Source organism: Gekko japonicus, unplaced genomic scaffold, assembly GCF_001447785.1.
Source record: "Gekko japonicus isolate JY-2015 unplaced genomic scaffold, Gekko_japonicus_V1.1 scaffold1230, whole genome shotgun sequence".
Taxonomy (NCBI): domain Eukaryota; kingdom Metazoa; phylum Chordata; class Lepidosauria; order Squamata; family Gekkonidae; genus Gekko; species Gekko japonicus.
The window spans coordinates 323,318-338,312 of NW_015160249.1; the positions used below are offsets into that span (position 1 = coordinate 323,318).

Genomic DNA, 14,995 nt, shown 5'->3' on the forward strand with positions numbered 1-14,995 from the left:
CTGGTGAGGAAAAACCTACTGTACAGTTTTAAAAACATCAATGTGGGGAATTTCACTACTGCGAAAATGGTCCCGGATGGTCCAGGCTAGCCCGATCTTGTCAGATTTTGGAAGCTAAGCGGGATCGGCCCTGGGTAGTACTTGGGTGGGAAACCATCGAGGAAGTCCGGGATTGCTACACAGAGGCAGACAATGGCGAACCACCTCTGAATGGTCTCTTGCCTTGAAAACCCCATGGGATCGCCATAAATCAGCTGTGACGATAGCAAAAAATAAAAATGCTGCAAGTCTCCAGTGTTTTCTTCCAGGTAAGTGTAGTCCCTGGAACCTCCGACCACTTAAACAAGTGGGGCCTGCATAAGAAGAAGAGATTGGATTTATACCCCACCCTCCAATACCCGAAGGAGTCTCAGGGCGGCTTACAAACTCCTTTCCCTTCCCCTGTGAGCAATGTTCCCTCTAAGCTGTAGAGCCCTGTGAGCAAAAATTCTACTTTGTGAGCTGCTGGCATTAAAGTTGTGAGTGAGCGATTGGGCTACTGCATAAATTAATTTGTTCTGGAGCCCTCCTTCCTGGGCTAAGACAAAAATGTGTGCGCCAGAGGCTGAAAAACTCTGAGCTAGCTCACACTAACTCAGCTTAGAGGGAACACTGCCTGTGAGGCAGGTGGGGCTGAGAAAGCTCCTTCAAGAACTGACCTTGAGAGAACAGCTCTGAGAGAACTTGTGTCTGACCCAAGGTTACACCAGCAGCTGCATGTGGAAGAGTGGGGAATCAAACCTGGTTCTCCCAGATTAGAGTCTGCACTCCTAACAACTACACCAAACCACTACAAAGCAACACAGTGGCACCACAGTTATCTGACGGCTGACTAGGTGTCTTCAGCCCACAAAGCAACTGCAGTATTAATTTGCTATTGAAAAAGAAAGACCTTCATGTACCAACTGGAGTGCAGCAGGTGGCTACTATCAATGGTATCCCTAATGGAAGAAAAGTGATGCATTCCACATGATGTATGCCACGCTAAGGGGTCTTCTTGCCACCGATCCTCAGACTGGGCTACGGACAATGGTACCTTGCTAATGCTTTGTCTGTGGAAGGGTATACTGAGGTAGAAATAAAGATCGGTCAATCTAAATCACTTTCAGTAATAAGGACGAAACATAATTCTCAATGGACGTAAGCGGAGGCTCCACAGCCACGTCTAGGAGAAGCCCTTGAAACATGAGACCGTTCTTGGGGATACAAATATGGAGAGCCAGAGGAGTGTCAGACAGGGAGGACGAGGAGGAGGAGATTGGATTTATACCCCACCCTTCACTCGGAGTCTCAGAACGGCTTACAATCTTCTTTCCCTTCCCCTCCCCACAACAGACACCCTGTGAGGATGAGAGAGCTCTTTCGAGGACTGCTCTTTTGAGAACTGCTCTGAGAGAAATTGTGACTGACCCAAGGTCACACCAGCGGTTACCTGTGGAGGAGTGGGGAATCCAACCTGGTGCTCTTAACTACCGTGCTCTTAACCCCGTGCTCTTAACTACTACACCAGATTGGGTATGTTGTACCTACTGGCTGTTTTCAGATTAGGTTGCCAGCTCTGGGGTTGGGAAATACCTGGAGATTTTGGGGGTGGAGCCTGAGAAGGGTGGTGTTTGGGGAGTAGAGGGACATCAGTGGGGTAGAATGCCCATAGAGTCCACCTTCCAAAGCAGCCATTTTCTCCAGGGGAACTGATCTCTGTCAGCTGGAGATCAATTGTTATAGTGGAAGATCTCCAGCTGCCTCCTGGAGGTTGGCAATCATACTTGGAATCCACCTGGGCTTTATCCTTAGGGCCCCACTATTTCTTTCCAAGAGCTCAATCCAGCTCCTTTTAAAGGAACCTATGGGAGAAGTTCTCTGAGACGCAGCAGCCTTTTAATTGTTCATTATTATTTTTTTAAATACAAGAACCCTTGCAGACTTGAGGGCAGGTAGCCTGAGTGGTGTGTTCCCTGTCTGGAGTTTATATACCGCTTAAGAGACCTGTGATTGGTTGCAGATTTGGGCCCTTTCTGCGCTGAGAGCTTGCTCCGGAGAATCTGAGGAGTCAAGCTGTTGTGTCCGCTGGCCGCCACCAGGGGCCAGCGAGTACGCAGGGCTTGACCCTGGGTGGACAATGGGAACTGGTCTTTTGGTCTCTCCAACGGGGAGCCACTAGAAACGGGGAGGGAAGTTCGAACCTCCCAATGGGATCCAGGGGTGTCCCCTGGATATGTATATAGTTGGCCTCCTGGCTGTTTGTCTTTGTCTTAGTTGTGTAAGAGTCAAGCGTGCACCGTGTTATGGGAGCTGAGTGGGCCTAGCCACGCGGTCAACCCACTACACAATACAAGTCTTAAGGGTTGACTTCGCAGCTGCATGCATTCCGTCTGCACTGTTCCTCCCCACCCCCCGGTTTATTTATTTGTGTATTCTGTATGCATTCTGCATCTACAAGCAAAACCTGCATTTTTTGAGCAACCTGGCTGCCTCCCTCCCTGATTCTGCGAAAAGAAAGGGAAGGGAGGGGGAAATCCAGACCCACACATGCAAAACTGACACATTTGGGAGCAGGGGCTCTCCTAGTCCTTTATATTTACTGATTCCTTCCTATGCTCTCTTGGGCTTTTTCAAAGTTTGCCCGAGTGGGAGGACACACTCTCTTTTGTCTTTGGAGAAGGAGGGAAAGAAAACAGAACAGGGAGGGAGCGTCAACCTAAAGAGAGAGAGGCGGAAACAGGGGAGTGGCAGTGGGCAGCACTGAAATAACCGCAGAAACAATTCCACTTTAGAAAGGATTAGCGTTTTGAAAATGGATGAGAGCAAAGAATCGCAGCAAAAGGAGTTCTGGTAGCTGCGGGGCAACAGTGTGCTGGAAGCGGTCTGAAGGCAGATTCCGGTAAAGCAAATGCAGAAACGAGAGAAAGCCCCGACACAAACTGGAAGTGAAAGCGGGAGGGAATGCAGAACGGAAGAATAGGATGTGCTCAGAAACCGAGGCAAAATACAGGTGCGGAAAGGGCCCTAGTGGCTGTGCTCTCTGCGGTCACTGCGAAGGCATGGCAGGTGGCAGCGGAGGTTTTGTTTTTTTTAATCCCCCTTGAGTTCAATGAGAGTGTTCTAACACCAGTGTTTTTGCTGATGTATCATGACCCCGGTACCCGGTGGAGGATGAGGTCAGAAGGACTTAGGATACCAACTAAGCCCCACTTCTTTCAGGAAGATCCTTGGGGCTGCCCATTTTTGGCCCTTATGCCAATGAAGCCACACCAATGCCAGTAGAATACCAACACAGTGTCAGCAGGGCTCTATATCAATGGATCTCCAGCTATACCGTTGTATATCTGCCTTACTCTGCTTTGGGGCTTGGTTGCTATCCTAAGCAATTTACAGACTAGCAATGGGGTTGTGTCTTAAATTTCTGTTTAAGGATGTCTGATAGTTATTGCTCACCACTGAGTATTTTTCTACAAGAGATGCTAGTGGGGTGGGGTCGAGGGGCTTAAACATCCAGTGTTGACAATCACAGTGTCCTGTCGGTACTACCAAATGCCAATTTGTCTTGAGAGAGGAAATTTCTAGCTTTTACTGTATGACTGTTTGCTATACTCAAAACCTCTAGTTTGACCCTTACTTCCCCCATGTTTGAGAAGCATCACCAGATGCTATCCTGTGTTCTCTTGTACTGCCCTACTGCTGGGAAAGCGCTGCTACACACTGAGCCTGCTTTCCTGATGGCTATAATAACTGGGCTGGGAAAGGTTTAGAGAAGCCACAGGGCCTGAAAGCCACAGGGAAGCCACACGGTCTGATCACTTTGGAGATCTTCAGACAACTCTTCACTGAATCGATTATCCTCCTTTCCACCCTTTCACCTTTCCATCTAGCCACTTCACTGCATTCCCTAAACTTCTTTTTTGCTCTGAAACCAAACAAGTATTTTCGGACCTTCCTTCTTCTGTTCTTTTTGCTGGTTCACTGAATTCCTTAACCTTGCATTCTCTCACAAAGCAAAAACTTGGGAAGAAACACCTGATCACCGGCTCCTGGCGAGTGCTCTTTATGGGGTGTTAATCGTAGCTCAGCTGTAGTATGTTTTTGAGTGTAACAGTGTTTTGTGTGGAGCAATTTCGATTATGCATGTTGCCATACTGAATGAAAACATATGACTAAGTAGGACCCTTTATACCCCTAACATTTCCCTTTGAGTGAGGGTGGAGCTACAGTCCTGTTGACGGAGTCATCACTAGCAGGGAGACCTGCATTTGTATTCCCACTTTTGCTCGTTTCCACAGAGGTTTTTGCAGTCCCAGGAGCAAAAACGCAGCTTGCCCCCTCTTCTGGCACAGCAAGGGAATTCCCGGAAACAGGGAAGTCTGATGCTGCACCGCAAGAGAGGACAAACTGCGTTTTTGCACGTCGGACTGCAAATACCTTGGTGGAAATAAGCGAAAGTGGCAGAGGAATACAAATGCTGGCGCGAGGAGAACCGTCCCTGTGGAAAATGTCATATGTGTCCCCTGAGAGGGCATCATAGACCACTGAATACTGTTAGAGCAGCTAGGTCAGTCTACTCTGTATCCAGGAAACTGAAAGAGCTGGTGCTGTTGAAAAAAAAAGGAATTCTGAATTCAGACACAGCAAGAAGTCAGTGGAATGAACTCCCGGAAGAGACCAGGGCCCTGAAGGACCTCTTACAGTTCCGCAGGGCCTGCAAGACGGAGCTCTTCCACCAGGCTTTTGACTAAGGAGCCACATTACACACCGAGGAGTGCCCCTGTGCCCTTACTTTACCATCTTTCCTGCCGCACAACAAGTTGAGTGAACTGAGCTCGCGTGAATACCATTGGAACATATACAGTAACCTAAGCTGTACTATGAATAACTTTGTTCTTGCTTTTTCAGATAATGTTCCAGCGTTTTAGAAGTATTTTAAATGACTGTTATTTTATGTTTATGTTTATATGACAGGTTTTAATTGTATTTGATATGAAATTCTATGTAAGCCGCTCTAAGCCCACCTTGGTGGGAAGGGCGGGGTATAAAGCAAACTAACTAAATAAATATTAATCACAGTTAGCAAGTCAGGTACAAACTGTGGATTTGGTACTTGCCACAAACCACAACTTATTGTACAGCTCACATTTGGATGTCAATAAACCAGAATATAATCAAATGTTCACGTCTAAACCCCGGCTTCTCATGATGTTTGAACTTAACCAATGGGTGGTTACTGTTTTATGGATTTTTCAAAGATACTCCTAAATAGTTTTCATATTCCATCAAGCACTGAGACGGTTCTCTCCTTCCCCATCAGGATGAGAGAAGCTGCCAGTTTGGGTCCGAAATCTGTGGGATGCAAGTATTTGTCGCTCAGCTGCGTGCCTAAAGAACAATTACTTCTCATCCAAGGCAGACAGCCAAATGGCAGATTCCATGCCTATGTTACTGTAATACTGGCATTACTTTGTCTTCTGGAAATCAGGCCAGTTTTTCTTTCGCATGAAGCTCTTCCCAGTTTTAGTTCTAGTCCAGTGCACAAGAAAATGTAGAGCTCAGAATAAAGACAAGACCGGGAGCAGAGATTAACATTGATTGCAGCGACACAGGGAACATTCAGGTTCAATTTATTTTTCAAGATAATCAGCGATAAGGCAAGCAACAGAAAAGCCGTTAGGTTTCAGAATGGCAAATGAGAGGAGGAAACAGAACTCGATTGCCAAAATCTCAAAAATCAAACTCAAAACTAAGTAAACAAATTTCACATGACTTGATCTATTCATGCTGTTTTTCCTGTGATTTATATAAATTATAAAATTATGATATCTAAGATAACATGGCAACCCCTCTCTTTTTTAGACTGGATTTACCAATTGGCAGACTAGACTTCACATTTTAGGGGCCTAAAGGTTTTTCGACGAAAAACAAATACGACTTGTGCAAAAATTCAGCCAAGGCAATCCTGCTTAATAACAGTTGTTTATATAGTACAGTATTGGAGAAGCCCTTGCCATTAGAAGCCTATTTTTCAGTCTATAGCTTCATTGTGGCTATACCCCTGCAAAACTGCTAGGGACAGGGGAGAGAGTGGGACTTACCCAAACGGTGACCTTCCAATGCTGTGATGTCACTACCAGCTACATAACCAGAAGCAGCGTCACAGCAGCATGGGGTGTTCTAGGCTTTACCCCAAATGCTGTGTTAGAAACCATAGAGCTTTGGGTGAATCCTAGGGTGTCCCATGACTCACTGATGTCACTTCCAGTTATGTAGACAGAAGTAATGTTGCTGGGTCAGAAGATTGCTGTTTCGTACCCCCATTTTGCCTTGCTGCCCCACTGAGTGCCAGTGGGTGAAAGAGGAGTGCCAGCAGGGCTTTTCCCACCAGCAGCCGGTAAATGGCAGCCCTAATTGTGGCATCAAATAATCCAAGGGAATTGGAAACGGATGGCACTGTCATTATGACCCTATCACGATAGACTAAAAGTGCAATCCTAAACAGAGTTACCTCTAAGTCCATTGACTTTAGAAGCCTTAGAAGGTGTCAGCTACGCTGCCATGAGTGTGGATATGTTTTCTAATTGCTTTGCATTCCTTCCCATGTGCTTAATTGCTTCAGAGCTGCAACGCTTATCTTTGAAGTTGTACTGGTGGAGATTGTGGTATCTATCGTCCGTGGGAGCTTCTCTGTTCCCAGCTTCGCAACCGTTAGCGGGTCCAGCAGTCTCCCGTGCGCGGGAGCCCACCTAATTGATTATTGCTGGGGGGGGGGGGCGCATACGAATGCCCTATATCCTATTATGCGCACAGGTAGCCCGCCATTCCTAACAGTGTTCCTGTTATCGCATCTATGGCTTTTCAATAAAAGTAAACCCTTCCTGAAAGCATGTACTTCATTGTTTAGCTGTGGGTCCTGACAGAAGGGTGTAACTCTGCTTAGAATTGCAGTGGCTGATGTACATGTAGGGTTGCCAGACCTCTGCCCTCGATCCATGGGAGCTTTGGGGGGCAGGGCATGGGAAGCCACCATTCTCTAGGACGTCCCCCAAACTCTATGGTAAAACCATAGAGTTTTGGGGAATTACTGGGATTTTTGTGACATCAATGAACATTCCTTTCCCTCCCCCCGTTCCTGCTCCCCCTGGTAATTTGAGCAGGATGGGGCAGAACGGGTGGGAGTTTGTCTTGTGGAGCTGGGCAGACGGTATGCCTACACAGAGTCAAACCAGATTATTAACGTATTAGTCATATTGTAATGATAAATATAACATGGGATTGAGTTAAAGAAAAGGGAAAGTGACGAGAGTTTCCACATAACTAAATCTGGGTCTGCATCTTTCTTTGCCTTTTTCTATAAAATCGTATGAAGAATTTGTACCCTTAGTAACGGCATAGTCTGAATGCCAAACCAATGCGTAAAATCAGTGTAGCCTTGTCCACAACCTTGAAAACCCCATTCAAGGGGCATAGGACCTTTCCATTTCTACTTCCCCTGCTCCTTACCCTGTTTCTTTGTTTGTTAGTGCAAGGGTTTTAAGATGTGCTTTGGATGAGGAATTAAAAACTCTACCTGTCGATTTCATGGGTACGATTGCCAGCTGCGAGGTGGCACCTGGAGATCTCCCACTATTACAACTAAAAAAGTTCAGTTCCCCTGGAGAAAATGGCTGCTTTGGAGAGCGGACTCTGTGGTATTCTAGCCTGCTGAGGTCCCTCCCCTCCCCAAACCCACCCTGCCCAGTCTCCCCCCCCCCAGGGTCGTGTAGAGTTGGATATAGGCCCAGGCCAGATGGGAAATGTAGGCCCCATTTCAAATAGAAGAAGGAGAAGAAGGAGAAGAAGAAGAGGAAGAGGAGGAGGAGGAGATTGGATTTATACCCCGTCCTTCACTCGGAGTCTCAGAGTGGCTTACAAACTCCTTTCCCTCCCCCTCCCCACAACAGACACCCTGTGAGGTAGGTGAGGCTGAGAGAGCTCTCTCTCGAGAACTGCCCTTTCAAGGACAGCTCTTGTCAGAACTATGGCTTGCCCAAGGTCATCCAGCAGCTGCAAGTGGAGGAGTGGGGAATCAAACCCGGTTCTCCCAGATTAGAGTCCGCACACTTAACCACTAAACCAAACTGGCTCAAGTACTTTTGTAATCAATGCTATATACTCAAACACAGGCCTTCTCAGTGCTAAAGGATGACCCTTAACTCTCTTGGAGTAGGCCCCCACAAAATCGTAGGCCCATGCCAACTGGCCCTACTGACCCCCTCTGTTGTGGCCTGCTTCCCCCCTGCCCTGAGATCTCTAGGTATTTCTCAGCCCAGAACTGGCAACCCTATTTCATGGGTTACTAATATCTTAGTATGTTCTAATTAAGAAAAAACCAAAAGATCTGTCATGGTTTATATTATCGTCGTACCACATCCACTGTTTCTTCTGAGAAACGTATCCAGGATATAAAAAAATAAGTTAAGAAAGCTTGTTCCAAGGGTGAAGTATTGTATGACCCACCCCGCTCCTCACCAACATTTCAATCACTTTTACACGCCGGTTTTCTTCGACAAAAGAGCATGATTGAATTGTGATTATGTTGATGGTTTTCAAAGATTGGGCTGTTCTCCCCGCACTAGCAAAGCTTAGGTGGAAATGTCTCTGGGGGGGGAAATCTCCTCGTTGCCATGGCAGCCGTGTCGGGGCTCAGATACTCACAAACAGCTAACCTTTTCATTCACCTGGCTAGCATTGTTTGTTAAGGTCCCATCTAAATGATGTATTTCTATTTTCACCGTAGAGTAGTCCTTGGACATCACCTTTGACTCCTTTTTCAAACGTTTCATCTGCGCTAACTGAAGCTGGCTCGTATTGTACGCGATAGCGGGGATCGTGTTCACTAAGATCAGCTGCAGGGGTTTCTTCTCCTCTCTGTAGCGACACTGGATGTAACGTGAGAAAGCCGATCGGTAGGTTTTATTGAAGAGGGTGTACACTAGCGGATTGACGGCCGAAGAGAGGTACCCGATCCAGACGAAAATGTTCAGTAGTCCTCCGATGACCTCTTCGTTGCACGACTTCTTACAGATCACTGCCATCACGTTGGTGACGAAGAACGGGCACCACATCACAACAAACAGAAAGAACACAATCCCAAGGACTTTGGACGCTTTCTGCTCGTTACTGATGGATTGCATCGTCCTCCTCCCAGAGGTGCCAAGGTCTTTGCTGAGAGACCGCTGGAAGAACTTATCAGAAGAAAGAGAACTCTGAGGGAAGAAACTGAAGGAAGCAAACCTGGTTTTGGAGCCAAAGTCTTTCATGCATAAGTTGGCTTCTTTCTGAAGGGCTTTTATGGTTAAAAGATAAGTGATCACCATGATGGCGAGAGGAACAAAGAATGCCACAAAGGAACCTATCAAGACGAAATTCTCATCCGCCAGTAAGCAGCTTCCGTTCTTGAACACTTTGGAATCATCCCGAAGTCCAAAAACAGGAACTGGCATTGAAATACCTTGAAGGCCAGGAACAAAAAGAGAAGAAGAGTTAAGTCATTGTCTTAAAATGCATCAATGTTGCATTGGCGAAATGTCAGGCAGAATTGCTTAGTAGGATATGTGTTACATTCAAAATTTGACTTAAAAAAAATTAACCCACATCCTCAAACTAATTATAACCCATACCAAATGCCACAGAGAGCGCACGACTGTATATTGATAACATTCTTGGAAAGGGAGATTAGGACATTGCTGTGGATGCTGCTACCTTGAAAGTTCACAACTTTTCTAAGAAACAACCATCGGCTGTCCATAAGCAAAGGAATTATGGGAATAAACAGTGGTCAGAACTGCGGGGGCTTGATAGTCAGGTGAAAATATCCACTCATCTTCTCTGAAGGCCTAGTGGGACGACTGTAATCTACCGTGCTTGTGAGTCCCTTCCAGGGCCAGTTCTCCAGTTAAGTGACCCAAGTGACTGCTTAAGGCAGCACAATTAGGTGGGCGTTGAGGCACCACAGCGGGTTGGCTCACTCTCAGATATCAACATCACCTCCTTGGGCTTGTGCCCCTGCTGGTTGGATCCAAGCCCCTGAAGGGGGTAGGCATACACCTGGCTAGGGGGGGACAAAACACTTTGAACCAGCCCTGTTTCTTCCTTGGTTGTGCGCAGACGATTATTTCTTTTGAGAAAGAGAAGTGACTTTCCTCCTTTGCACAGGTCGGGCAATAGCGTTTTGCGTGTTTCAATAATCAGTGTAAAAAGAAGACAAAAGGGAACGGAGTTTTGCTGCAGGGCAAAAGAGAGGCGCGGGAAGGGAGAAGGAGCATAAACTATCGGAGGAAAAATGGATAAATGCTTGTTTTTGCTTAAAGGGCGACATAAAGGTCGCCACATAAAATGAAACATAGCTCTAAGACTGCCCCAAGAACCGAGGATGAAGACATATTTCTGAAAAGGCTGTCAGGAGGCCAGGCATTTGCCAGAGTGTATAGTCGCTCTGTCCTAATGTCTGGCAGACTGAAGGATCCAGAGGTATTGATTGTATCCTGGAAAGGGAGGGGAAATGTAGCTGTTGCTTAATCCTCTAAATTGTGCTATGACCAGGGCTATTTTTGGGCAGGAACGCACAGGAACGGAGTTCCGGCTGGCTCCTGAGCTGGCCATGCCCAGCAGGAACTCATTAGCATAATAGGCCACAGCTAACAGCAGAAACTCATAAGGATTGGCCTAACATGCAAAGAAGTTCCTGCTACAAAAAAAGCCCAGGGTTTTGACAGCAAAGTAAACAGAAGAAGAGGCAAAAGGTGGGTGTGGCTGGATGACCACACTTCTGGCAACATGGGGGTGTGGCCTAATATGCTAATGCACTGTGCTGTCAGGGGTGTGGCCTAATAGGCTAATGAGTTTCTGCTGTTGGATGTGGCCTGTTATGCTAATGAGTTCCTGCTGGGCTTTTTCTACAAAAAACGCCCTGGCTATGACAAGTAGGGTTACCAGTCTCTAGGTGGTGGCTGGAGACCTTCCGGAATCATAACTGGTCTCCAGATGAAGAAGAAGAGTTGGATTTATACCCCACCCTTCAGAGTCTCAGAGTGGCTTACAATCTCCTTCCCTCCCTCTCCCCACAACAGACACCCTGTGAGGTAGATGGGGCTGAGAGAACTGCTCTTGAGAGAACAGCTCTGAGAGAACTGGGACTGACCCAAGGTCACCCAGCTGGCTGCATGTGGAGGAGTGGGGAATCAAACCCGGTCCTCCAGATTAGAGTCTGCCACTCTTAACCACTAAACCAAGCTGGCTCTCAGTTTGGAGAATCTGAGTTCCCGCACTCCCCAGGCTCCACCCCCAAAATCTCCATGAATTTCACAATCCATAGCCGGCAGCCCTACAGTACAAGAGGAATTCCCATATTTTGACTGCACCATTTGCAGAGTCAAGCTGTAATTATATAGATAACGTTTCATCCCTTTTGCCAGGTAGAATTCGCCCTCCTTGTGCCCTGTCTCTTGACAACCAAGAACTAGTCCTTTTTCATCCCACTGACAGAGGAGAAACAGCCTTTAATAAATTTCAGCCAATGCTTTCCATAATTTCCCCCCATTACATTTTCAGGACCTGTCATTCATTTTGTACGTTGTTGTGACAGGCAGAGTGGCAAAATTACCCCAGTGACACAGGAGCCAATGAGAGTGGTGCTCTGAACCAGCCAATAGCACCTGTGGGCTTGGAGACAGGTTAAGATCCGATAGCTGAAGTCAGTCAGAGAAGGGTTGTTAGAAAGTTAGCTGAGCAGGAGTGTAGAGATAGTCAGAACTTTAGTTAAGTCTCCTCTCTGGGTAACTGAGGAAAGACATTACAATATTCTAACAGGGTTTGCTGGGCCTAGCATGTAACTAAGTTGCAGCAGAATTCAATAGTTATAGGTTATAAACCTGTCCGGGGAAGTTTTTTTTTTTTTAAACAGTTTAAAACTAGAAATCCCACATCTACTCGTTAAGATTTACCTCAGCTTGTCCTTTTTTCTAAATAAAACAAAATAAACTTTGAAAAGTGAACCATCTTGTCACTATCAGTTCCGAATGGCAGCGGTGTTAGCCTGTAAAGCAAAATGAACCCAGAGCGCAGGAGCACCTTAAAGATGAACAAAAATAAACAATGGACTCAGTAATGATATGTCTATTAATATGTATATGAATAATATGTCATCAAAACAATAAATTAAAAAATCAAAAGAAAAGAAAAAAAGAAAAGATGAACAACATTTAGTTCCGCAGAAACTTTCATTTATTTCTGCAGCAAAGTCTGAGCGCTTGCTTCATCAGACATATTCCTTCGTTTGGGGCCCCACTACACAACACGAGGGACACAAAGGGAGCACCAGACGCGACTTCTGTGATGTCATGGAACTAATGTTCCCAAGTGGCCTGGGGCCCAATTCGGCTCAGAAACATGGAGGAGAGGGGCTAGGGGTTTTCTCCCACACAGTTTTCCAGAGCTGTCCTCACCACAGGGGGTCCCTCCTCCTCCTCCTCCTCCTCCGTGCCATGCTCCCAAGCTGAATTTGGCCCTGGCATGATTGGGAACATTAGTCTTCCAAAGTCATCTATGTCTGTAAAGTTGGTCAGGGAAACCCCTACCTGTATCCAGGGGTCATTTCGTAGAAAAAGGGGTGGAGGAGCTCATTAGCATAACTTATTTGCATATGCCACACCCCCTAGCATCACCAGAAGTGTGTCAGAAGGCAACACCCACCGCTCAGGCTCCACTGGACTGTTTTGGATTGCTAACTATTGCGGGGGGAGGAAACATGCAGATCTGTCCTCGCAGAGGAGGGAGAGCTTGTACCTGACTAAAACTTAAATGCGTCACTGGACTGTTTTGGCCTGGGGGGCTGGGGGGGGTTTCTGCAACTTACCTGGCTGCTTCTTGCTCTGACTGAGGGCTGCTGGGAGCAGGGGGTGGGGTTTGTTGCATGTGCCCGCCCCCTGGGCTCTTTACTGCCGGAGCTCCGCTTCTGTGCGCTCCTGCAGGAAATGACCCCTGCCTGTATCACATGTATCACCTTCTATTTTTATTTTACCTATTTGCTGTCAGGTGACCCTGTGTAGTTTTCAAGGCAAGAGATGTTCAGGGGTGGTTTACCATTGCCTGCCTCTGTGTCACAGCCCTAGGCTTCCTTGGTGGTCCATCCAAATATTGACCAGGGCTGACCCTGCTTAACTTCCGAGAACTGACGACATCGTGCGAACCTGGGCTATCCAGATTAGAGTGTCTAGCTTAGCCGTAATGCATGGATCTTGAATTCACAAAAGTTTCCGTTGGAATAAATTCTGGGTCTCTAAGATGCCACTGTCCTCCTGATCCCTTAGTTATCAAGTCAGCCTTGGGTGGATTTATACCCAAGCCTAGATTCTATCCTTGAACTTCAAAAAAAATTCCCCACTTAATTCCTCCAGAGCAATGGGGAAGGTGGGGAACTGTAAGGTAACATCCTTTGGGGGTGGTGTCTGGCCCCAGGAAACTGTTGCCTGCGCCAGTCACATCCACTGGCCGTCTGAGAACGATATTTCACCTTTTAACAAGAGGGCTATTTGGACTGAGAAATAACGAGTCCTTTGTGGTGTTCCCTTTCTGCGGCATGTTTTATTTACTCCTTGCTCCAAATGCCTTCCGAGTTGGCAGAGGCTGCTGTTATCTCTGCAGGACACAGCTGGAGAGAGAATTCCTTCTTATGGTCGCGGGCTATTTTTGTTGCAGTAATTCCCACCGCTGATCACTTACACAATGCCCAAAGAGCAAAAGGACAGTGAAGATGGTAGCCAGTGAAGCAAAGTAATTTACATTCCATGTCACACCAACAAACAATGCCTCCTCCTGTCTGGTGCTACCACCAGCGTACTTCCATGCCCTGGATTGCAAAAGGTGAGGGGGAGATGCTTGCCATGCCAGGCTGTTATCCCCACCCCCCAGAAGGAAAAGAAGCAGCTAGAACAGGGGTGGCCAAACGTGCTTGACGTAAGAGCCACATAGAATAAACGTCAGATGTTTGTGAGCCGCAAGGTATGAACAAATATTACACGTTTTTACTGGGAAATATGCAAATTTGCTTTTTATTAACATTAAATGTTGTTGTTCAGTCGCACATTTGAGTCCGACTCTTCGAGACCCCATGGACCAGATGAGACTGCCCAAAATAATAACAAAAGCGGTAAAAGCAGATATTGATAATGATGTTTATTTGTCCAGTGATATGTTTGCTAATGATGTTTAGCTTCCCCATCTGCCCTGTTGGGAGCCGGACAATAGGTGTGAAAGAGCCGCATGCGGCTCCCGAGCCACATTTTGGCCACTCCTGAGCTAGAGCCAGTTTGGTGTAGTGGTTAAGTGTGCGGAGTCTAATCTGGGAGAACTGGGTTTGATTCCCCCACTCCTCCACTTGCACCTGCTGGATGACCTTGGACAAGCCATCGTTCTGACAAGAGCTGTCCTTGAAAAAGAGCAGTTTCTGTCAGAGCTCTCTCAGCCCCACCTCTACCTCACAGGGTGTCTGTTGTGGGGAGGGGGCAGGCTCGTAGCTAGGATTTTGTATTTCAGGGTGCCTTTAAATAAGTCGGGGGGCACTGACGTCACAAAAACAAAAAATAAAATAAAATTTTAAAAACTCATGCTTGCCAGTTGGAGCAGGCAGGAGCAATTGGAGCAGCCAGCCAGCCACTCATCCATGGAGGCCTCCATGCAGTAACAGCGATGGGGTGGGGAAGCAGGCCACACTTGGGGAAGGGGTGGTGAGGGCAGCAGGGTGGCTGGGGTAGATGGAAGCCGTGGGGCCTTGGCAGGAAGTCAGGGGGCCAGGTCCCCAAATGCCCCACTGTAGCTATGGGCCTGGGAGGGGGAGGGAAAGGAGTTTGTAAGCCGCTCTGAGACTCCTTTGGGTAGTGAAGGGTGGGGTAGAAATCCAATCTCCTCCTCCTCCTCCTCCTCCTCCTCCTCCTCC

The 14,995-nt window shown here is 47.0% G+C and overlaps 1 protein-coding gene across 1 annotated transcript in view; it reads right to left on the reverse strand.

The window, feature by feature from the left end:
- Positions 1-8,626: 8,626 nt before the first annotated feature.
- HTR2A (5-hydroxytryptamine (serotonin) receptor 2A, G protein-coupled) overlaps positions 8,627-14,995 on the reverse strand; it is a 63,307-nt gene continuing 56,938 nt past the window's right edge. The window contains 1 exon segment of the mRNA XM_015414122.1: positions 8,627-9,514. Within this exon segment, the coding sequence (XP_015269608.1) occupies positions 8,715-9,514 (800 nt within the window). The 3' untranslated portion in view covers positions 8,627-8,714.